Source organism: Rana temporaria, chromosome 7 (genome assembly GCF_905171775.1).
Source record: "Rana temporaria chromosome 7, aRanTem1.1, whole genome shotgun sequence".
Lineage (NCBI taxonomy): Eukaryota > Metazoa > Chordata > Amphibia > Anura > Ranidae > Rana > Rana temporaria.
The window spans coordinates 157834336-157859708 of NC_053495.1; the positions used below are offsets into that span (position 1 = coordinate 157834336).

The 25373-nt window shown below is 42.2% G+C and overlaps 1 protein-coding gene across 1 annotated transcript in view; it reads left to right on the forward strand.

Moving 5' to 3' along the window:
• The window catches only part of XPR1 (xenotropic and polytropic retrovirus receptor 1), a 187494-nt gene extending 162968 nt beyond the window's left edge, over positions 1 to 24526 (forward strand). The window contains 7 exon segments of the mRNA XM_040360240.1: positions 6391 to 6570; positions 7331 to 7493; positions 10917 to 11111; positions 14228 to 14394; positions 14493 to 14632; positions 18998 to 19219; positions 21712 to 24526. Of these exon segments, the coding sequence (XP_040216174.1) occupies positions 6391 to 6570; positions 7331 to 7493; positions 10917 to 11111; positions 14228 to 14394; positions 14493 to 14632; positions 18998 to 19219; positions 21712 to 21772 (1128 nt within the window). The 3' untranslated portion in view covers positions 21773 to 24526.
• Positions 24527 to 25373: the final 847 nt, after the last annotated feature.

The window sequence follows — 25373 nt, forward strand, 5'->3', positions numbered from 1 at the left end:
GTACTTACAGTTTTGGTGTCTTGCGCGGCGTCCATTGGCGGCCTCGTCGGGTCCGGCGTCCTTCTGCGGCTTCGGGTGTCCTCTTCGTCGGGTCCGGCTTCCTTCTGCGGCTTCGGGTGTACTCTTCGTCGGGTCCGGCTTCCTTCTGCGGCTTCGGGTGTACTCTTCGTCGGGTCCGGCGTCCTTCTGCGGCTTCGGGTGTACTCTTCGTCGGGTCCGGCGTCCTTCTGCGGCTTCGGGTGTCCTCTTCGTCGGGTCCGGCGTCCTTCTGTGGCGTCCTCCCCGCTCGTTTCCCGCGCGAGTTTGAATACCTGCGCTGACATATACCGAGCGCTGTACACTCGTGTATCGTCGGGCAGGCTCGTCAACTCTCGCTCTGACGTCCTGTATGCTCAGGACGTCAGCGTGAGAGGCGCCGAGACTGCCCGAAGATACACGAGTGTACTGCGCTCGGTATATGTCAGCGCAGTATTCAATACCCGTGGCGGGTATCGGCGTATACCGCGCACCCACGATTTTGCCCTGATTTTCAGGGCAAAATAGTGCGCGGATATACGCCGATAAATACGGTAGTTTGTCCTGTAGCATAAGTGCAGATCTGCTGTTCACAATCAATATCCTTTTATCTAAACATACTCCGCTTATCCTAGGTACCACCTGATAATACAACCTATGATTAAAAAGAAAGAATAACACTAGAATGTAAAAGCTGCAGGAGGCACGTTCAAGACGGTAAATTAAGTTCATCTCCTGTGGAAGCCCCTATTAAGCATTGTATAATGAATAATTGATGGCCAATTACAGAATACAGTCTAGAAAGTAACTCGGACAACCTGGGAAGGCTTTGATTTTTCTGTGCGCAGCCCTGCCCGTGTGGTTGCTATAACAGCGGAGTTCCCACTTTGAGGATAAAGTAATGGACATTCCTTATGAGTGGATCAGAAGCAACTAGTTGTGTTGGGATATACGCTGCTATAAATAGTGTTCATTCCTGTGTTTCATCTTTTCTGTCCACTGTGCTTTGTCTTTTCCAATAAACACATGGCAGTGTTGGCCGAATTGGGGCTTTGTCTCCAGAATGCAAAGGTGTGATCGAGTCAAATTCTAGGTCTCAGGTTCCATTTGTAGAGACTGGCGTTCTTGCCCACCTCAGTCAGTTACATTCATTATTTTTCTAATACAGGTCACAGTAATGGGACTTTTTTTATTTATTTATTTTTTATTTTGTTTCTTGGTTTGGTGCACTAACAGAATTACTTTTTTATACATGATTTGTTTCATCAAAGTTAACTCCCCTATCATATCACTAAGCATTGCTATTCTTATTTTTAACATTTACCCAGTTGTTTCCTATATTATGTATAATACTCTATGGCAGGGGTTTCAAAACTGAATATGACAGGGTCTCTTCTGAATATGCCCGTGTGCCTGAGGCTATAGAGCAGGATTCTCAAACTGGCGGCCCGCCAGCTGTTGCATAACTATAAGTCCCAATGAGGCATTGCAAGGCTGACCGTTACAAGCATTAATCCCGGGCAGAGGCATGATGGGACTCGTAGTTTGGCAACAGCTGGATGGCCGCCAGTTTAAGACCCCTGCTCTATAGCCTCAGGCACACAGGCATATTCATTTATGCTACTTAAACTGTTACTAAACCCACAACAGTAAAATCAGTCTCTATACAGGGAGTGCAGAATTATTAGGCAAATGAGTATTTTGACCACATCATCCTCTTTATGCATGTTGTCTTTACTCCAAGCTGTATAGGCTCGAAAGCCTACTACCAATTAAGCATATTAGGTGATGTGCATCTCTGTAATGAGAAGGGGTGTGGTCTAATGACATCAACACCCTATATCAGGTGTGCATAATATTAGTCAACTTCTTTCCTTTGGCAAAATGGGTCAAAAGAAGGACTTGACAGGCTCAGAAAAGTCAAAAATAGTGAGATATCTTGCAGAGGGATGCCAGCACTCTTAAAATTGCAAAGCTTCTGAAGCGTGATCATCGAACAATCAAGCGTTTCATTCAAAATAGTCAACAGGGTCGCAAGAAGGTGTGGAAAAAACCAAGGCGCAAAATAACTGCCCATGAACTGAGAAAAGTCAAGCGTGCAGCTGCCAAGATGCCACTTGCCACCAGTTTGGCCATATTTCAGAGCTGCAACATCACTGGAGTGCCCAAAAGCACAAGGTGTGCAATACTCAGAGACATGGACAAGGTAAGAAAGGCTGAAAGACGACCACCACTGAACAAGACACACAAGCTGAAACGTCAAGACTGGGCCAAGAAATATCTCAAGACTGATTTTTCTAAGGTTTTATGGACTGATGAAATGAGAGTGAGTCTTGATGGGCCAGATGGATGGGCCCGTGGCCGATTGGTAAAGGGCAGAGAGCTCCAGTCCGACTCAGACGCCAGCAAGGTGGAGGTGGAGTACTGGTTTGGGCTGGTATCATCAAAGATGAGCTTGTGGGGCCTTTTCGGGTTGAGGATGGAGTCAAGCTCAACTCCCAGTCCTACTGGCAGTTTCTGGAAGACACCTTCTTCAAGCAGTGGTACAGGAAGAAGTCTGCATCCTTCAAGAAAAACATGATTTTCATGCAGGACAATGCTCCATCACACGCGTCCAAGTACTCCACAGCGTGGCTGGCAAGAAAGGGTATAAAAGAAGAAAAACTAATGACATGGCCTCCTTGTTCACCTGATCGGAACCCCATTGAGAACCTGTGGTCCATCATCAAATGTGAGATTTACAAGGAGGGAAAACAGTACACCTCTCTGAACAGTGTCTGGGAGGCTGTTTGTTGCTGCTGCACGCAATGTTGATGGTGAACAGATCAAAACACTGACAGAATCCATGGATGGCAGGCTTTTGAGTGTCCTTGCAAAGAAAGGTGGCTATATTGGTCACTGATTTGTTTTTGTTTTGTTTTTGAATGTCAGAAATGTATATTTGTGATGTTGAGATGTTATATTGTTTCACTGGTAAAAATAATAATTGAAATGGGTATATATTTTTTTTTTTGTTAAGTTGCCTAATAATTATGCACAGTAATAGTCACCTGCACACACAGATATCCCCTAAAATAGCTAAAACTAAAAACAAACTAAAAACTACTTCCAAAAATATTCAGCTTTGATATTAATGAGTTTTTTGGGTTCATTGAGAACATGGTTGTTCAATAATAAAATTAATCCTCAAAAATACAACTTGCCTAATAATTCTGCACTCCCTGTATGCAGGAAAGCATACTTGTTCTACTCGCTGTGGAACCTAAGGGGTTAATCCTCTGCATTGTGTAAAAAAGTATTTTTGATCCCTTCTTCTCTGATCCTCCCCTTCTTCCACCATTCCCAATCAATCTCCTGATAGTACAGATCTTTGGGGACACTCTACACATGTTGGCGTGTATTGCTAGAGTTTTTTTTTTCTCCTTTCTTTCTTGAGAGGGTGCATGTGATCGACACTGGGCCAATCAGCACTGTCCCGACATAAGGTCAGGGGTCCTGCAGCAGTATAGGCCAGTCAGAGTAGAAGAAAAACTCCTACAAGCTTTAACCAGACACTCCTTTTTATATTTGCTAAATAATTTGCATGTACTGTGGGAGACCAGATATAGTGAATGCACAGTCCTGGGATCAGTAACCCTTTAAAGTTGACAGAAAATGCCTTGAATTCCCAATTTTTTCACTTGTGTTTAAGTGTGTTTTTATGCATATGGCGTTTAGAAGTTTTTGTGCATAAAATCATTCTGCTGGCTAGAATATTCATGTATTCCAACCATTAGCATAAATGTCCATGCATAGGAGGGCGTTTGTGCATGTTTTTATGTATTTATGCACATTTGCACAGAAAAAAAACGCATCTCCGGGAACGCATGCCTGTGCTATTTTTTTTTAATGCTGTGCATAAAAAGTGCTAAATTGTCTGCATGGGCACATTCGCAAATGTGCAGGTGCGTTCATTGATGGTAAAAGAAATGCCAAACACCTCTGGGGTATTACTATACATTAATGTCTCCACCCGAAAACACCTTCCTTGATCCATTTCAGCACTGCTGGCTTGCTCACACGTATAGGGGAAGTAACCTCTATCCTTGTCAGCAAGCCAGCAGTGGTGAAATTCATCAAGGAAGGTGGTTTCGGGTGGAGACTTTAATATATGCAGTTTTCATCTTCTGACAAATTAAATAGAAAGAAGAGCAAAGTTTTGGAGTGTAGCTTACATTTATTTTTGGCTGAGAGCGGAAACAGGCTGTGGTAGCCAGCACCTAGGTTGCCCCTGTTATCTGGAGTGGAGCCATGGGTTAAGTCCCATACATACTATTAGATTTTCTGCAGATTTTTGTCTTCAGATTTACCAAAACCATACATATGAAATCAAACCTTAAGAGTTTCAATTTGTATGCAATCATGGAGGCACTTGCACTACATTGTTTTGGTAAATCTGAAGACAAATATCTGCAGAAAATCTAATAGTGTGTATATGGGGTCTTAGGGTATTGCTATATATATATTACTAATAGTGTAAGTGCTATTGTCAGCACAGCTTTTTTATTTTTCTTCTGGAAAATACTGTTTCTGTGGTTACACAGAAGGCTTCAGCGAATGCAGTGCCTACCTCCATACATATAAATTAAGCTGTCTGTACAAGATTGATGCTTACATTAGAACATAAACATTACATTTATTTTTTTCATAGCCTTGCAAGGTTGACTTGTGTTCTGTGTGTAATTCTCGTTTAGATTGTTATTTTATATTGGAATACTTCCATGTGTTTGTATGCAATTTAAACATGTAATGAGAGAAATACAGGTCTGCCACGGAAGCCCTTGGAAGAATAGTGCCATGGCTTCAATACTTTGCATTGCTATCCTGGAACAAGTATTCAGTTGAAGAAAGTCCTAAATCCTTGTGTATAGTTGTTCTGGGTCTCTGTCAAACATAAAAAGATCAAATGGGTATTTCAATTATAAGAATGGTGTCATTGCAGCACATCCAAGCCAAGCCAAGCTCCCGCCTCCCATTTTTTGCAGGAAATTAATATGCATTTATCATTACTTTTTTCACAGGAGCTTTCAGAGCATTGTACCTGCGATCAGTAGATTACGGATGCAATTTCAGACTCCTGCATACAATGCCTCCAGCTTTCTGTTTGAATGCTGGAAGAAACGTTGGTGAACTATGAGGGTGCTGATGAGCCGTAGTTGCAGACAGGACTTTGCAGTTCGTTCATTCATTCACAGGTTGCTGTGAATGAATGGTGCGACTATGTTGATGAAGCCCTTCTCAGCTGCGCTGATTTTAAAATGTGACTATGGCTGTGGGGAAGAGGGAGCCCTGCCCACTGCAACAGGGGGGTGTGTGGGGTGCTGCACAGTAACATATCACGCCCTAAATACTGGTGTAACATGTTACTAAAGGTGAACTGATCCTGAACTGACTCTCCTGCTCGCCACCTCCCCCCTCAAGGGAGGGGGCGAGCATGACCCTCCACACCAGGGAGAAAGCCTTGCATTACTGTGTGGATTTAGACAGAAGAACAGGAAGTGAGGATTTCTCAGAAGAAATAAGGACATTTAAAAGAAAAATCGAAAGATGAGGTAAGTGAAGGAGGACTGCACTAAGGTAAAAAAAAATGTACCTTTACAACCCCTTTAATTTCTGTTTGGTTGTTTATAATGGAAAATAAACACCTTTTAAAAAAATAAATGGTTTTAATGTATTTTTTGCAAATATATTGGTTTGATAAATATTTGCACAAATACCGCGTGGTCTGAAAAAATCAGTAGCGCCTTCTTTTTATTCTACTGATCATGGGCTTTCAAAAAAATATGGTTTGGTGGTTCTTTTACAAACTCTGAAAGTTATAAGTGAAAAATAAAAAACCAAAGGATAAATTGCAAAAATGGTCTGGCCACCTGAGGTATACAAAATTGAGCACAGTGCCTGGTGGCGAAAGGGTTAAAATTATTATTTTAGGAAGAAAATTGCATTATAAAATGTGTGAATATTTTGTTTGAACATGGTGTAGAGCGAGTATTGATATTTCATTGTAATAGATGAAAGGACCTGATAGTGCAGTGATGGCGAACCTTGGCACTCCAGATGATTTGGAACTATGTTTCCCATGATGCTCATGCACTCTGCAGTATAGTTGAGCATCATGGGAAATGTAGTTCCAAAACATCTGGGGTGCCAAGGTTCGCCGTCACTGTGATAGTGTATTACCAAAAGATCACAATGGTCTTTTATGTAAATGTTGCATTCTATTTATAATTTGGTGTGTGAGCTGATAATTTTTAAACAAAGCTTTACATTATTTTGTCATTTATTGTGTATTTAATGTGTTTATATAGGTCTATAACAGTTCTGTGTCTGTTTCAGCTTGCGGGATTCCTTGGCATGCTGTGGTGCCTCAGTCTATTCTCCTGTGTCTTTGGACATCACATCTATTTGCCAATGCAGGTGAATCCACTGGTCTTGTATGGCTTCATGTTGCTTTTTCTCATCAACCCCACAAAGACCTTCTACTACAAGTCTCGATTTTGGCTGCTTAAGTTATTGGTGAGTGCTACAGAAGCCATTTGGCAAAAGCCTGTTGTTCTACTCTCTCAACTTGCGTTCCCATTGATTTTTGATATGTATGGATTACAGTATGTACTATCCAAGGTTGTGTTATGGTTACCCTTACCAAGGCTAAGATGCTTGGACCCAGTCTTCAGCATATCCTAGCTGAATATGTCTAAACAGAACAAGAAACAGAATCCGTTTTCCTATCTGTAATGTTTTCTACTCTATAACTACATCATAGGCTGTTTATTGGTTTTTATTCCATTGCACAAAAGAACATTAAACATAATTGCCCATTCACAATTATGTGTTGCTGTAAAATACTGTAATACACAAACTAACCCTGAAACAACACCTGCACTGCAACGCAGCATTATAGTGTGCAGTGTTAAAAGGGTTGTGTACGTTCCTTTTGGACCCTTGTTTTGCATTGGCAACCAATTCAAATGGAATCAGCGGTCTTATTTCCTTGTGCATGATGTGCGATAATTTACTGCAGCAACCTTCAAAGTTCTGAAAAAAGACCAAAGTGTTTGACTTTCATGCTTTCTATATTTTTAGTATAGTTGTGTAGAAGGGGCCACTTACATTACTAATTTCATACTTCAGATTTGATGCTAATTTTCCAACCAGTTGGTGGTTTTGAGCTTGTATATCTCTTAAAACCCGTCTCATGTGTTTTTTGTTTCTGCTCTTGTGTTTTTATCCTCTTCTGTCTTTTTTGATCTGGTTTTTATTTTTTTTCTCATACTAGTTCCGAGTGTTTACTGCCCCCTTCCATAAAGTGGGCTTTGCAGATTTCTGGCTGGCCGACCAACTCAACAGTCTTGCAGTGATACTTATGGACCTGGAGTTCATGATCTGCTTCTACAGCTTTGAGCTGAACTGGAAGAATGACAATGGACTCATCAGTGCTGGTAAAAAAACAATGCTAGCTCCTTAAAACAAAGAACATGTATGGTAGAGGGTGGTCCCTCTTCCAAATATAGGGATTTTAGATGTGAGGTGTCAATTGTAGTAATAGGGTAAGCACACCAAACAACGAGGTTTACAAATTTAACGAAAAGGTTTAATATACCGTATTTTCCGGTGTATAAGGCGACTGGGCGTATAAGACGACCCCCTAATTTTACAGTTTTTTTTAAGATGTTTTGCCTGTACTCACCGTATAAGACGAGCCCCCTTCCTAGGCTTCATATTTCTTCCTTCTGGAGCCATATCTTTCTTCATTCTTGCTGGAGCCAATCACGGCGAGCAATGTATTCTATTAATGAATACAAAGCCTGCTTGGATGGGTAGACGCTGTAACATCATCAGCCCGCGCCTCTCTGACTCTCAAAACCAATCCGGACAGGCTACTGTATGTAGCCTGCACGGATTGGCAGAGGTTGTTACTCCAATCCGAGCATGCTCTGTATTCATTTGAATACATCGCTCACTGGGATTGGCTAAACGGTATATACTGTATGTAGCCAAAGCTACATACAGTATTACCGCACATCGAGCAGCTGACCCGGCGTATAAGACGACCCCTGCTTTTTGGCCAGTTTTTCTAAGTGTAAAAGGCAGTCTTATACGCCAGCAAATACAGTATGTATAAATAGTTAATAAAAAACACGTATTGCATGAAATAGACCACAATAGTTACAAAGCAGCGATAAAGTATTTGGTGCAGAATGCCAACTAGTTTCGCACTTTCGTGCTTCGTCAGGGCCTTGCAACTTTAGCCTTTATGGATATAGTGGTCTGTGTGTGACATAAAAATATGCCGTTAGTACACATACAGTTAATACATTGTAATACATCATACATTTTAGTATCAAAATAAAGAGAAAAGCATGGTAACTGTGTGCTTACCAATTCTGTCACTGACTGAATAGAATGCAGTCCAGAAGATCCTGGCGGCATGGACGGCAGGGGCGAGCCGGGCAATGGCCAGTGGAAGCCAGATCCACTTGGCCGTTAGATGCGTGGATATTAAGATATTAAGACTATATCCATAAAGGCTAACGTTGCAAGGCCCTGACGAAGCACGAAAGTGCGAAACTAGTTGGCATTCTGCACCAAATACTTTATCGCTGCTTTGTAACTATTGTGGTCTATTTCATGCAATACATGTTTTTTATGAACTATTTATACATATATTAAACCTTTTTGTTAAATTTGTGTGCTTACCCTATTACTACAATTGACACCTCACATCTAAAATCCCTATATTTGGAAGAGGGACCACCCTCTACCATACATGTTCTTTGTTTTAATCTGCTTCTTTTGATGGGATTGTGAGTTCTTGTCAATTGGTTTGGGAAACCATTCTCCCCACCTCCACCTTGTTTCTTTTAATGCTAGCTCCCCTTTTTTTTTCTTGCTTGTTGTGCATTGTTTTAGAATGTCTTCAATTCTTAATTTCAATTGATATTGGCGGGTAAAAGAAAAGCATGATCTGGTGGGAAACAATGGAAATAACAAGACAGACCTTCATAAAGTTATTTTTCCCTGCAAAGCATTGTTGTACCATTGATATGTCATAAAGTATAGTGCACAACCCTCAACCAGACCCTTCCTTTTCTGATGCGTTAGAAAAGTGCAGAGGGCATTGTGCTTTCATGGACTTTGAAACATATCTATGGTTCAGTAGGGGGGGGGGAAAGGCATAGAAGGGGTTTTCTGTTTTTTATTTATTTTTATCTTGCATAACTAGTCCAATGTGATCTGGGAACTGAAATCAATACAGATAGAAAACCTCAGATATCTACTTTGAGACCCAACGGAAATATAATTAGCTGACATGTCTCAAAACATGTCTTTCTTTTGTAAAAAGATATTGCAGTGTTAGAAAATATAAGAGAAGTGTTGCATTGAGTGTACAACAGGAAAGAAGTGTATAAAAGAATAAAGGGGTCGGGCGAAGAGAGGGTAAAGCACCGTACACATGATCAGAATTTCAGACGGCCTTTTTCCATCGGACATTCCGACTGTGTGCATGCCCCATCGGAATAATTTTATCGGATACTCTGAGGAATTCCATTGGAGTTTAGATGGAGAACATGTTCTCTTTAACTCCGATGGAATTCCAATGTGAGTTTGGCTGGGCAAAAGCCTGATCGTGTGTACGGGGCTTAAGGGGGAAAGTTTACAAATTCTCTGCCTACCTTCTCACAGTTGCAACCCTAATATTCTAAAAAAAGAGCAAATCCGAGATTCAGTGAAAATATACAATCGGATTCACTGCAGAATGATAGTCAGGAATGTGATGTCCTAACAGCTTCCACCCCCCCCCCCCCCATATTTGGTGCAAGCCCATTTTGTGTCATTAAGTTTAAACATCTGATTTTGATGGAAGTCTCTATTCTTTGGCTTTTGGGCTACATACTTGTAGGGCAGTCACACCTCACAGGTGCCTCAATACCTTGTCTTTTGTTCGAGTGTTGAAAGATAGAGGTCAAATACTTAACAGAAATTCTCTTCTTGCACACCAATTCAGTTCCAATTACGTCAAAGAATTGTTAAAGTAAAACTATAGGCAAAACTTTTGTTTTTCATTTCGAATAGCTTAAGGGAGGGTTATAACGCCTGTCAGTTCTTTTTGCCATCTGTTCTGTATCCCATTGGGGAGATTTTCCTTCACTTCCTGTCCCATAGCCAAAGCAGGAAGCGAGAGGAAATCCCTGCAACTTAAGGGACTTCTTTGGGCCCCCAGGTCACCAGACCCAGTGTCCCCCGTGGGAGATACCCCCCCCCCCCCCATTACTTTTCTGCGGACAACCAAACATTTGGGATTTTCTTTTACTTTCACTTTTACTAATAATGGTAAACAGGACAAACAGAGGGTCAATCTCCCTAACATGGGCACAGACCGCAATACAAACCTTTATAGAGTAAGGGTTATAACCCATGTTGGTTTAATTTTTGCTATCTCTGACCCATTGGGGAGATTTCCCTTCACTTCCTGTCCCATGGCTAAAACCGGAAGGGAGAGGACATTATTATTATACAGGATTTATATAGCGCCAACAGTTTACGCAGCGCTTTACAACATCAGGGAAGACATTATAGTTACAATACAATTTAATACAGGAATGATCAGAGGGCCCTGCTCGTTAGAGCTTACAATCTAGAAGACATCATATTCTTTCAAGTTTCTCAGGCAGTTTCTTCATTTTAGGACGAATTCTCTTTAAATCTCTATCACATAAAATATAGACTAGATGTTTAAAAGCAGAGGACAAGGATAAGGTTGACATCATTGGTCATGATAGCCAGTCCAGGTGCCTGAATCAGAGTGTGGGTTTATTTCATCTGTTTATTCTTGTGTCTCACATCCTCTCCTCTGTTTACAGCGACTGGGAAGTGTAATACGTATTCTTATGGGGTGCGAGCTGTGGTTCAGTGTATTCCAGCATGGCTGCGTTTCATCCAGTGCCTGCGACGATACAGAGACACTAAAAGAGCCTTTCCTCACCTGGCGAATGCTGGCAAATACTCCACTACTTTCTTCATGGTCACGTTTGCTGCTCTCTACCAAACCCACAATGGTAAAAGTCGTGTGTGTGTGTGTGTGTGTGTGTGTGTGTGTGTGTGTGTGTGTGTGTGTGTGTGTGTGTGTGTGTGTGTGTGTGTGTGTGTATTCTCTCCAGATATGAGACATCATTGTGACTGATTAGCTGTGAAATCCCAATATTGGTGACATATGTGATTCATTATATGTACACTGCTTGTCTCCCTGATGGATAAGCCTATGTTGTATCATTGTCCTTCCTCATTTCCAACAGAAACAGATTTTCCTTAAAGCGGGAGTTCACCCATAAATGCTGTTTTTACCCTTAGATGGATGCTCATTTAGTCTAGGGAAATCGGCTAGTTGTTTTAAAATCCGAGCATTACTTACCGTTGTAGAGGGCGATCTTCTCCGCCACTTCCGGGTATGGGTCTTCGGGGGCGTTCCTTCTTGATTGACAGTCTTTCGACAGGCTTCTGACGGTCGCATCCATCGCGTCACGAATAGCCGAAAGAAGCCGAACGTCGGTGCGGCTCTATACTGCGCCTGCGCACCGACGTTCGGCTACTTTCGGAAAATCGTGACGCGATGGATGCGACCGTCGGAAGCCTTTCGGAAGACCTGTCGGAAGACTGTCAATCAAGAAGGAACGCCCAGTCCCGCAGCCCATACCCGGAAGTGGCGGAGAAGATCGCCCTCTACAACGGTAAGTAATGCTCGGATTTTAAAACAACTAGCCGATTCCCCTAGACTAAATGAGCATCCATCTAAGGGTAAAAACAGCATTTTACCGGTGAACCTCCGCTTTAACCACTTAACTCCAGCCTGCTTTTTGCTACGGTTTCTTATTACTACTACTGTCACTTTGATAGTTGTAAGTATGATGCTTTTTTAGTTGCCAAGGTATGTATTCGAATGGTTGATGTAGGAAAGCTGAGTAAATCTCCTGTGGTAGGCCAACCTATAATATAAAGAGGATGCAAAGCGGTCTAATAAGACATAATGCTGGCTCAATTTTGTATCAGTGACCATATACTAAGTTCTAGGTGTCCTAATTTTTCTGACAAATCGATTCAAAACAGTCAGATACTTGGTACATTTTGTCATGTGATGCCCTCTAGTGGCTGTAGCATACTTAAAAAAAAAAAATATCCATACAAATAATGTTTAAACTCAATGTGAGTAGTCATGTTTAAAATTAGGGTTATAATCTAAGGTAAGATTTAGAGTACGATTTATACAAGTACAGAGATAAAATACTTCTTTATGGTAAGCATTCAGATTCTAGGGGGAGACAAAATGTCCAACCATGCTGGTTTGCATCCACAGCATCTATAGAAATCAAAGGATGTAGGAATTGATGCATGGGAAGAGTTGTTCTTTAAACACCCATTACCCATGGGTCCTAATATGCACATTGGAAGTTATTTGTACTCCTCAAATAGGTGTTAGATGACCAAGTATACACTCAGCATTCAGATGACCATAGATATGAAAATATTGTTCCTCTGCGCCAATTCACTTCTGCACAAATCTGAGTGTTAAAATGGTTCTAAAGGTAAATAAAAATATTCTATTTTTTTACCTTAATGCATTCTTTGCATTAAGATAAAAAGCCTTCTGAATGCATAGGGGCACTTGGCAAGGGTGGGGAGCCAGGAGCACTGGCGGGGGACCTAAGAAAGGAAGATCAGGGCTGCTCTGTGCAATGGTTTTGCAGTCAAGTACAGTAAAACCTTGGTTTGAGAGCGTTTTGCAAGGTGAGCATTTTTATTTATTTTTTAATAAATTGTGACTTGATATACAAGCAATGTCTTGTTATAAGAGTAGCGTCATGTCACAACTGAGTATAAAAGAGAAGAGAGGCACCGCTAAGTGTTACAATATGGTTACATTTATTGAAGGTACAACATTTAGTAAACTTACATGGTTGATGATTAAGAGGCACATCTAAGCATGCGGGCATCCGGGAGAAAACAGGTCCACATAGACCAGGGGGAGGCAACCTCGGCCCTCCAGCTGTGGTGAAACTACAAATCCCATCATGCCTCTGCCTCTAGGAGTCATGCATGTGAATCTCAGGGTCTTGCAATGTCTCATGGGACTTGTAGTTTCAAAACAGCTGGATGTCCAAGGTTGTCTATCCCCTGAGATAGACCATCCTTTTCGTCGCCATCAACGTAATTTCTTCCACTTTGCGCTCCACATACACTTCAAGCCTCACTTTTCAGATTGCTCTACTGCAGGGTAGACTTCCCGGTCACGATTTCAGACTGACAGCGGTGAGAGCCGGCGGTGCGGAGGATCGTCTGTGAACAGCCTTGCCCCAGATGCCTGCATACTTGGATGTGTCTCTTTTAATCATCAATATAACCATATTGCTACACTTGGAGGCGCCTCTCTTTTCTTTTATACTCTGTAGCTCCTGCTGGATTTTGCTTCCAATCCCCTTGTGAAAATGGCCATTTGTAGATGGACTTTTTATGTTTACACAACTTGGTCACATTGCTATAATCTTTTTTTATATGGGACTACAAGCTGAAGGACTTATGAATAAATGGTTGTGGAATGAATCATTTGAGTTTCCATTATTTCTTAAGGGGAAATTTGCTTTGATATACAAGTTCTTTGGTTTGCAATCATGTTTCTGGAACAAATTATGCTCGCAATCCAAGGTTTTACTGTATAATATTTATATTTTTAAGGTAAAAAAAAATACCTTTTAGAATCACTTTAAGCAAGCTTTCACAGATTTCTTTTCACTGGTTTTGCCACATATCGGAACATAAGGAGTAAAAAGATTTAAGTTGAAAGGTGAGATTTGATTAAGTTCTGTACCACTTTAATCCAATATACAGATCCTGCCTATGTGATACTGGACAGTATATTTCCACTTGTTCCTTGGTTAAAAATAATGCAGTCATCACCATCCAAATAAATAATAAATAAACTGTGACATGTCAGAACAGACTACAAAATGTTTTTTTTTTTTTTTTAATAGCACAGCTGACACCTTTTCAAAATGAAAAATCATCCTGTTCCAAGGGTCAAAAAGGCCATGACCCTGAATGCATGTGTGATTACATTAGCATGACTAACATATCAGCCAAGGTAATTGAAATGCAGCCCACACGTGTATTCTTTGTCTTGCAGCTCATAATCACTCGGATGCTCAGGTGTTCTTTTACCTGTGGATCGTTAGTTATGTCATCAGTTCATTATATACGCTTATCTGGGACTTGAAGATGGACTGGGGTTTGTTTGACAAGAACGCCGGTGAGAATACTTTCCTGCGAGAAGAGATTGTGTATCCACAGAAGGTGAGAGCTCTGTAGACTTCCTTTGTTGTTTCTGGTCATTTTTCATCTTTGTGTCCTCTATCTAAAACGCTACTACTTTCTCCCTTTTCCTGTTCTAGGCCTATTATTACTGTGCAATCATACAGGATGTCATTCTGCGCTTTGCATGGACCATACAGATTTCTCTCACAACGTTAAACCTACATGGGAATATTTCAGATATAATATCCACTGTCCTTGCTCCGCTTGAAGTCTTCCGGTGAGTAATTGAACATTCAAACACTCCTCAAAGGGGGTTTCCTTTTCAAACTATACTCGTCTCTACTGCAGTCATTTTCGAATTCCCTATGTGGGGACCTGAGAGTGGTTGGTGTTAACACCCAGCATTGACTAGATGGCAGTCACATTGAACCTGATCTGCTATGCAGTGCTGTATACAAGCCAAGTTATGTCTCTGGGTAACCTCCTCTCTGTTCAGATGTGCAGGGCATTCAGACTTACTGAACAGCAGAGTAATACGTAAGAAGGCCTGTTTTTGTGGAAGGCTGTCTTTTTGGTGCTTTGCTGGATGAAATCATTTAAAGTTCTGATGTGTTGAAAGTTTTTTTTTTTTTTTAACCCCAGTTATGCACAGCTAAGGATTAGTGATGCAAGTTTACACCTTTATTATACTGCATCAAAGGGTTCCTGTCCTTCTTTTAAGTTTATTTTATCCTGGCAAGCTCCATGCCATTTCAGGGTATCCAAGCCTAGATAAATCTGCCACCACAGACCAAGCCCCCACCTTCTCTATCACAGCAGAAGAAATAAACTGCACATTACCAACATCCAGGTGCTACAGCCTTGGTATAAAGGGAAAAGAAAATTGAATTCATGTCCAGCCACCTTGACCTCGCTGCTCATAAAAAAACTCCCAGGAATTGAGGAGTGACGAGAAGACAAACGAGAACGCTGTTGGTAGGGGTGGTCACTAGATGGTACTAGAAAACAGTTATGCTCAGCTGGATGGACTGATATATACACTATTCTTCTGTATAAATAAGGCATTTGTCCACAGGGTCCATAAAAAAAAGGTTTATTGAGCACATAAAGACAAATGAAATGGCTCTTTAAAATTATGCTGTGGTAAAAAGCTCACTGTGACGCTGTAAAGATAACAGTAATAGCATACCATGAGAATTGCTGGTTAAATAGGTGTGTCCAAGGAGCTGGAGAGACAATGTTCAGTGTGGAGAGGTTGTACAGCAGATTCCAACAAGTCGGCACACAGGAAGTGGCACAGGGTTGGGCAGGAAATGACCTCACAGGAACTGCAGAAGGCCGGGAGGGAAGGAAGCTTAAACCACAAGCAAAACAGTTGCCATCTTGCCGCTTTTTCATAGTCACTTGGCAACCTGACAGGAGAATTTACCAGTTGCACTGGTGTGGCGGTGATCAGGGACACTGTAAACTGGAGAGATCATAATCGGCAACACTGTAACTGGTGTGGCGGTGATTAGGGACGCTATGTGTTAATGGGGGTGATTGAGGACACTGACTGGTAGCACTAGTCTGGTGACATTGTACTGCTGTGGTGGTGGTCAGAGACAATGGCTGGCTACACTGAGATACAGTGATATCAGAGCAGCAAGCCATTGTACATGCACAACGCCACTGCAGTACAAAGTGACCATAGTGACACTGCACTTGCTCTGGTGACCGTATGTAAAAAAGATATATATTTTTTTTAAATACGGTCAAACAACAAAGCCATTTCACCACAGTAACATACATATATCATGAATGCTTATTACAGTGATTGGGCCTGTACCATGTGATCGCTGTGAGCAATCAGAGATCACAGTAGTAAGTAGTGCCATCATGAATGAAAGATATTGTTTACTATTGGACATAGAGATCACATGGTACCAGGCCCATCACTGCCCAGTACTCCGATCCATTATCTGCTGTGTCTGGCGGACAAGACTGCAACGGATTACAAGGCTGTACAATCCGGGGGGTGGGGGTTGCATTTCTGGGAGGACGTACAAGTCCGCCCTACCAAAACAACATTTGTACAAAAAAAGCATACATCTTAGTATTAGGAGTCTTTATTAACCTGCAATATCACCACGGAGTACACCTTATTTTTGAGGTTATGTTAATCTCGTATCATATAAGCGAAGGTGGCCTTTAGTGTCAGATTTCAACATATCTAGCAGGACGGGAGACAGCATTACCTGTGACCACACAGTATATGAGGGGAAAAAAATCTTATACTAAAATGATTTAAGGAAGTGAATTATGGGAAAAACAGGGTTAAAAATTTGGTAGTCTGTTCAAACATTTTCATAAAAAAATATTTATGGATCCTCTGTCCTTCATGTGTGCTCTCTATGCGTGTTCAGTTTTGCTGAGCGTGCTTTTTGTTTTTAGCATTTTTTTATTCTTCACACCAATAAACAAAATGGTTTCTGACAGCAACTCTATAATAATGCATCAGTTTAGTCACATAAACTAGTTTGCTTTTTTCAAGGTGTATTTTTGATCAAATGAAAAGCTCTTTATCTGCTTTTACCTACATATGACCTTGATGGAAGTATTAGATTTTCCTTCTTTGTTGCTTTCTTGGTATTATTCATGCAAGTTTCGCCCTCTGCTGTTCACCAGAGGAACTCGTACAGTACATTACATTTCATTGTCATAGCTTGTCTTACTACTATGTATGCATTATACTAAAAAGCCATTTTTTAAGACATGTTTAGCGACTTGTTTATGACATTTACTTTTTTCAGCCTAGCCTAGCTGCCCGATCTTTAAATGCATATTCTTCTTTATTAGAACCTAATCGGATGTATTCTCCTAGAATTGTTATACCTACCCACTTTTTCTAACTGTAGATGGGTACAAAACTGGGTCACAAACCATTCAGATGTACTACAGTGTTTTTTAAAAACTATAGCGGCCGCTAGCGATAGTCAGAAGTGACTCCGTCAGGCTGGTTGTATTTACGTTAATCGATCTATTCAAAAGTTTGAATCTCGGCAAGTTCCTACTGAACCAACCTAAGCCCCATGTTCCAACAGCTCATCCTTGGTTTGTATTGAGCAGGGTTTGAGCAACAGTTTTATGTTGATGTGGGCACAACATTGTCTCTTTAAAGAAATACAATACTGAGCATAAAAAGGAGGCTGTGGAGGTCCTTCTGAAAATGTAAGTTGCCTGGTTTTCTGGCCTCAATACTTTGAGTCACAGAACAGACAAAACTTCTTATATACATGTTTGTTTCTGTACATTTAAATTTACATCTGTATATTTAAAAAAACATTGACGAGCATCTAAAGGTTGAAGTTTTTTTTACCATCAGTATGCAGCCCCCCCAATACTTGCCTGGTCGCGATCCAGCGATGTACATGAGAGCGGCTGCTTTCCCTGGTCTCTGACTCTTCATTGGCTGAATGACAGCAGCAGGAGCCCTTGGCTGCTAATCACAGCCAATGTGAAGTGAGCGGGTGCGGGGCTGAGCCCCGTTCTGGGTGTGTATTATGGACTCGGGAGGGAACATGCATAAGTGCCCCCAGATCAAGTGGCTTGCTATGGGGACACTCTCTTATCACTTTAAAGCCCAACTGAGCTTTCAGGTATAAAACTGCTAAATACATTTCCAGGTGCATGAAAACAATGATGTCATGCTGCAGAGAAGGATGGTTGCTATTTTGTGTGGAAGCATGGCCTCTCTTTAAAGGTACAACATGCCCCCCTGCTGAGTTGGAGCTAGAGCCCTTCAATCCGTGTTAAAGTGACACTAAACGTTTTTATTTTATTTATTTTTCAAATAACAAACATGTCATACTTCCCTCCACTGTGCAGTTTGTTTTGCAGAGTGGCCCCGAACTCCGTTTTCTGGGGTCCCTCGGCGGCTCTTTTGGCTCTTCCCCTGCATCGGATAACCCCCTCTGGAAAGCGCTCTTCCAAGGGGGTTACCTTGCGGGCGTGCTCCCGAGTCCAGCATTTCGCGTCCATAGCCGCCGAATGCAGGACTCTGCCTGGTGCCCACATCATTGGAATTGATTGACAGCAGCGGGAGCCAATGGCTGCGCTGCTATCAATCTATCCAATCAAGAGCCGAGAACCCCAGGTAAAGATGCAGCGCATCCTCATAGTTTGACATTCCAGGGCTCAGGTATGTAAAACTGAGGGGCTGGGGGGCCGGTAATTGTCAGATGTTTTTTCACCTTAATACATAGGATGCATTAAGGTGAAAAAACAGGGTGGTTTACAACCCCTTTTAAGTTGTTGCTGAGCTATAGGTCTGATGCAGGGAATTTCTGATCTCTACATTGAGACCACTGCTTCCACACAGTGCACAAGGGTCCCTCGCCACAGCATTCTGGCAGGGTGTGACCGTCTTTTGTACTCGGGCAGTATGCTTGCCGTCTGTAGAACACAAACTGACTTTTTTTTTTTTGTTGAGCCTGGAATGTCTTTAACAGATTTCAACTGTAAGTTCAGTTGTGCTTTAGGATCAGCATAACAGCCAAGCATTCAGCATTTCCAAAAGGAGAGTTTAACAAAGGCAGCTTACCAGTTTTCACAAGTTTTAAAGTAGAAATATTTATATCCACATTCCACTTTCACCCCACAGCCGTTTTGTGTGGAATTTCTTCCGACTGGAGAATGAGCACCTGAATAACTGTGGTGAGTTCCGCGCCGTGCGCGACATCTCTGTGGCACCGATGAATGCCGATGACCAAACACTGCTGGAGCAGATGATGGATCAGGACGACGGAGTGAAGAACAGAGCCAAAAGCAAGATATGGAAGCGCAGCCAGAGTATCTCTCTCCGTATACCACGCTTGTCCTCCCAGTGAGTGATACCTGTTAACTGTATAATAAATAACTAATGTATTGGTATCTAAGTACTGAACAGATGCCAGGAGCCAGATATCTAGTGCACCTAATAAAGTCCATATGGCATCTAGAGTTTTTGCTTTTAACAAGGAAACTATGAACTTTTATTTATTCAATATCTTGTCAACCTGTACTAAAGAAAAACTTCACTGCAAGGCACACATATGCTGCATTTAGAGATCAGTGCTTGTCACTCTTGTGGAGCCTGATAGGATTCAGAATTTAGGAAAAAGGGATAGTAATGTTTGTTGAAGTACGTTCTAGTGAGCAGTCTGTATGTAAGACTGATATCGTGAGTTCAACAATGTGCTATATTGCCAAAATGTTTGAGGACACCTTGGGAGTTACCGTATTTATCGGCATATAACACGCACCCTAACTTTAAGAGGGAAGTTTCAGGAAAAAATCTTTCCACAGCCCCCTGCGTATAACACGCAAGCACAGTTTACCCTCTATTTTCAGGGTAAAAAAGTGAGTGTTATACACCAATAAATACAGTATTTACAAAAAGGCAAATCCACTTTGCACTACAAGTGCACTTGAAAGTGCACTAGAAGTGCGGTCGCTGTAAATCTGAGGGGTAGATCTGAAATGAGGGGAAGCTCTGCTGATTTTATCATCCAATCATGTGCAAGCTAAAATGCTGTTTATGTATTACCGTTATTGCTATCACAAGGAATGAACAAACATCTCTTGTGACAGCATGGGCCATGACAGGTCCTCTTTATGGAGAGATCTGGGGTCTTTTAGACCCCAAATCTCTCCTCTGCCCACCAATGCAGTTGATCAGACAAAGATTGGTCCGATCAGCTGCTTTCCTGGCCGCTAACGGAACCAGAAGTGACAAAATACTTGTTTCCGGGGTCACAAAGCAGGAGGAACAACATCTGTTCCTCTCTCTCTGTGCCGTGCATCCGTCGCCACCAACCGCAGCGCTTCCGGACTCCGCGATCAGACAGGAGAGCCTGGGGACCCCCTTCCACAGCCCGTATAAGTGACTGAGTGGCTGAACCACTCAAATAATTTCTTTCCTGCTGGGATTTTCTGCCTGAAAATTCTAATACTGGGATGATGCCTGTACCTACCGGCATCGTCCCAGTATAACAATTGCAAACCAAGGATGACCAATGACGGCTGGTTAAACAATAGAGATCTTTGTAATCTTAGTACCAGTTTGAGGGTGGCTCTTTTTCTGTTTGTGCATGGCTTACACCCCTGTGCACAAAGCCAGGTCTTTGGAAACCTAGTATGAGGGAGTTTATTGTGCAGAAACTTAATTGGTCTGGACAGAACCTTGACTCCAAACCTAATCCATACCGAACTTCACAAATGTTATTTTGGCTGAAGGGGCACAAATTCCCAGACGCTGCAAAATTTGTCTGTTATAATCACAAAGGGGGAGCCAACTCCATATTGCTGTCCAGCAAGAATTTATAGGTGTGATGGTCAGATGTCAAGAAACCTTTGGTCATATAGGGAGGAATTTACTAAAACTAAGTCAACAAAATCTGGAGCAGCTGTTTTTGGTAACCAATCGGTGTCTAAATGCTGCTTGTTCAGTTAAGCTTTGAAAATGAATGACAAGCTGATTGGTTCCCATGCACAGCTGCTTCATATTCTGGCTGCTCCAGTCTTAGCAAGTTCCCCTCATAGGGCTAGATTCATAAAGGACATACGACGGCGTATCTTCAGATACGCCATCGTATGTCCGAATGAGCGCGGTCGTATCTTATGCGCCTGATTCATAGAATCGGTTACGCATAGATTTGGCCTAGATACGAGCGGCGGAAGTCTCCTGCGCCGTCGTATCTTAGGGTGTATATTTACGCTGGTCGCTAGGGACGCTTCCGTAGATTTACGCGTAGAATATGCAAATGAGCTAGATACGCCGATTCAGAAACGTACGTCCGCCCGGTGCATTGATTTACGTTGTTTACGTAAGGCTTTTTTCGGCGTAAAGTTACCCCTGCTATATGAGGCGTAGCCAATGTTGAGTATGGATGTCGGGACAGCGTTGAATTTTCCGTTGTTTACTTCGTTTGCGTACGTCGTACAAGAATAGGGCTGTGCGTAAGTTACGTTCACATCTAAAGCATTGACTATTTGCGACCTGATTTTGAGCATGAGCACTGGGAAACGTTCACGGACGGCGTTCGTTAGGAGCGTCAATTACGTGGGGTCAAGGCTCATTATAATACAACACGCCCACTGCCTGGACAATTTGAATTAGGCGGGCTTACGCCGGCCCATTTACACTACGCCGTCGTAACTTAGGATGCAAGTTCGTTGTGAATACGGTACCTGCCTCACTAAGTTAGGGCGGCGTAGTGTATCTGAGATACGCTATGCCCGCCTAAAGATAGGCAATTTTATCTGAATCTAGCCCATAGTGTCTATGAAAGTAAATTCTTGCATTGTATAGCTTATGTTATGTTCTTCATTCTATAGGAGCAAGACTCGTGATGCCAAGGTCCTGATTGATGACACTGATGATGAAGCCAACACATGAGGCACTCGTTGCTTTTACCGTTCACTCTCTTCGACCATCTCCACCAAGCTTTCATCCCCACTTCAGGCTTCTTTCTGTCCACTCACCACACCCCTTCATTACAGGGCTGTCCTGTGCGCTTGCCAACTCTTCATTAAGTGATTTGCCTGCCCCCCTTCTTCCAAATCCATGGACAGATGTAAACAAAGAAGCCAAGGAATGACCGCTACACTCAAGGTTGCTTAGATGGAGTTAGAATATTAAAGGGCGATCATAATCTCCATCTGCTGATTTGTCCCGTCTTTCTGCTTACCTGACTTCAGACAGATTTGATTTAATTGATCTCTATCGCTGTGATGCCACACACAACACCCTGTGCTGGGTTTGTTTTATTCACAGCTGATCCTTTTTTTTTTTTTGTTTGTTTTACATACTGTTTTCATTGCCCTTACCCTTGATATCCCCATACATGCATTTTTTTTTTGCAGAGCATTATGGATATTTTTTGTTCCCACCCCCCAGCAGTGCTGGAAGGGGTCCCAATGAAAAAGGGGCTGGGGGAGTGACTGAGATTTGAGGGATTAACTTCCCTACATTTAAACCTTCATTAATTCATTGTTTTAAACCAAAGTTTTGTTTGCTCTTTCTCCATCCTATCTTCTCTCTGATCTTTCCGATCTTCTTGCTGGATGTGTTCAATTCTCTATGCTCATCTTAGTGGTGTGCAGCCACACCATAATCTGACAGAAGCCAGTCCTGCCAAGGGCCTGTATTCTGCTCTTTGTAAGAGCTGAGCACTCCCTTCCATAGCCTCAATAGCCTGCACTGGGAGAGCTGTGCCTAACCATTCCCCTACTGAGTACTGTTGGCCACGGGGGTAAATGGTTCACAGACCCTCCCACAGCAGAGTGGGTGAATTTAAAGCTCTCCCCTTTACTGCCAGATAAGACATGTCAACATTGCACATTGAGGTGCAATGTATGTCTCAAGTATTCTCTATGACTTCTGTGAGAGCAGGCTCATACACGGCTGTCAGCTGTCTCATCGCTGCCTTTCTGGGTTCTACCCACATTTGCCAGCAGACCCTCCCACAAGGGCTGACAATAGGGAACCAGTCTTAATAACCCTCCCTCCATACCCAGCACTGCAGTAGATGCACAATGCAGTTATTGGGAAGGGGGCAGCATAGTACTAACGTCATTCATTCTCGAAAGACGATGTTGGCTTTAAAGAGTCCATCCTCACCTTCTCCATGAGACAGGTCTAGATGTATAATGGAGCTGCCCTCTCCCACACACCTGTCTGCTTTCTCCAGTTAGTGCAAGGACAATCTTATGAAATAGACCTCCGCTAGGTGACAACGTACCTCTACAAGAGTCTGCCTCTCTCAGCACTGCCCTGGCTCCAGTTCTTTGACGGGCTTGAGTCAAAGGGCCATGCTGAGAGATCTCGAGGTTTGTGACCACTGCTTTGTCTTAGCTGTTGCTGTACATGTGCATTGCTGTTCAGCTTGGCTTCCTATGTCTGTGTGCATGCTTTGTCCTTCCTTCCGTGCCATGGGGGGAATCATTTGTATTTTTAAAACCGAGCTCAACTGCTGTGTATAGGGAGTTGCTTTTAAAGCCTGATAGGCTGTAATGGAAAGGAACTACACATCAAGACTGACATTATACCTGTTACAACATTTACAGTAACAATAACTCCTATGTCTGCTTAAAACCAATTTGTTTGTGATTAGGAATATGCAAAATGAACTTGCAGGAAGGGACTGTTCAATTGTATTGTGAAGGCAACCATTTTGAAACCTTGACCAATGTTGTATAAAACAGCTTTTTAAGTCACTATGAGCTAGGGAGCTGATAGAAAACATTGTAGTTCATCCTACAAAATGGCTGACTTCAAATTGTATTGTTAAACTCCTTACAGGGTTTAGGAGCCACATCGTTTACTGTGGGTTTTGTATATAATTAGTAATCTAGCCAACTCAGGCTTTGATACTTACATTCCCTAAATATGTCTCGGCTGTTTACTTGGCAAACATTGCTGTAATAGGAGGAATACCGGAAGTATGGCCACTTATAAGCTGAGATCAAATGGCACCTTCCTGGCATGCAGCTGTAACTTCAGTCTTTTGCTGGTACTGCTGTGAACAGTCTTCATAATGCGATTTACTTGCAACAGGATCGCTCACATCAGTAGAGAGAACGGACACGGCCTACAGGATCTCCCTCCCTGCCTCAGAGCTGGCTCAAGCTTTGTAGCTGTGATGTAACAAACGTGCTCTTCTTGTGTAAGATGTGATGTAAGGCTGTACAGCAAGGGAATCCTACCTGGATGAGGGACGTGGAAAAACAGGGAATAAAGAGGAAATTAAAGCACACTCCGTCCCTCCCTGCTCCCCTCTCCAGCTGTCTGTCCCCACTGTGAAGCTCTCTTCCTGCTAGATGTCTTCAGTATCAGCACTGTGACTTGTTGGTGCATTCCTATCTTGTGTCCCTACACCCCACATCTAGTCTTATTTCATTTCTCTTCCCTCCACACACTTCATGCTTGCTCCTTCCCTTCCTTCTCTCCAAGCTTGTCCTCTAAAAGAGAGCACAGGCCGATACTTGCTTGCTCTTCTCTGTGACTGTGCAGATAGATTTTTTGTTCCCTTTTGATGGATATAAGAGTACATTTTTTTTAATACTGTGGAGTACTTTCTGGTCAGTAGGAAAAAATTTGGCACAAAGTGCTTCTGGTTTGTAGATTGTATAAAAAACAAAAACAAATTTATGTGGCTTTATGTGTTTTATTATTTTTTTTGTTTGTCTTTTTCGTAAAAGAAAAAAAAAAAGGAAAATAGATTCTGCTGTCTGTTGATTTATTTGGGAAGCAAAATATGCCTGCGATAAATGGCACAATGACACACCACCATGCATTGTGGTACCCTGCATCAGCAGAAATGGTGCAGGTGCATTATTGGTTCTGCTGTGTATTGTAAGCTCAAATGGGCTGCCTTTATGCAACATGCATGTGTTAAAGCGGTAATAAACCTAAAAATGTAATCCATTGCAATTTACCAATTATTAAATGTGATAGCTGCAGCAGTTTTCTTTTAAAGCGGAGTTCCACCCTGAAAAAAAAATTTGCACCAAAAATCTGGAAAAAAAAAAAAAAAAGAAGTATTTTTTTTTTACTTACCCTAAATAGCTGTTGCTATGCAGAAGTGCCGAATCTGCCTCTTCCGCGGTGGATTCTCTTCCTCCTCCTACACTCGGTTTCTTCTTGTGAATGGGGCGTGCTGCATTCTGGGAACTGTGTGTATCCCAGAAAGCAGCCAGCCCATTCACAAAGCGCCGCGCTGCTTGCACATGCGCCGTAGGAAACGGGCAGTGAAGCCTGCACAGTGTTAGCAGCTGCTAACCGTTTTACCGGAGCTCCGCTTTAAGTTTTTTTTTTTTTTTTCTTTTGTTTTCACCTTGTGACCTGGCCAGTAACATCCCAGTAAACTATTAACATATCGACACTGCTCCAAGCCTGCAGTATCATTCTCCCAGGTTTACTCTTTGTATTTAGGTGCTGGCAGAAATCGAGCACATTTAACATGACATGCAGGTACCACCACACACACTGCATTCAA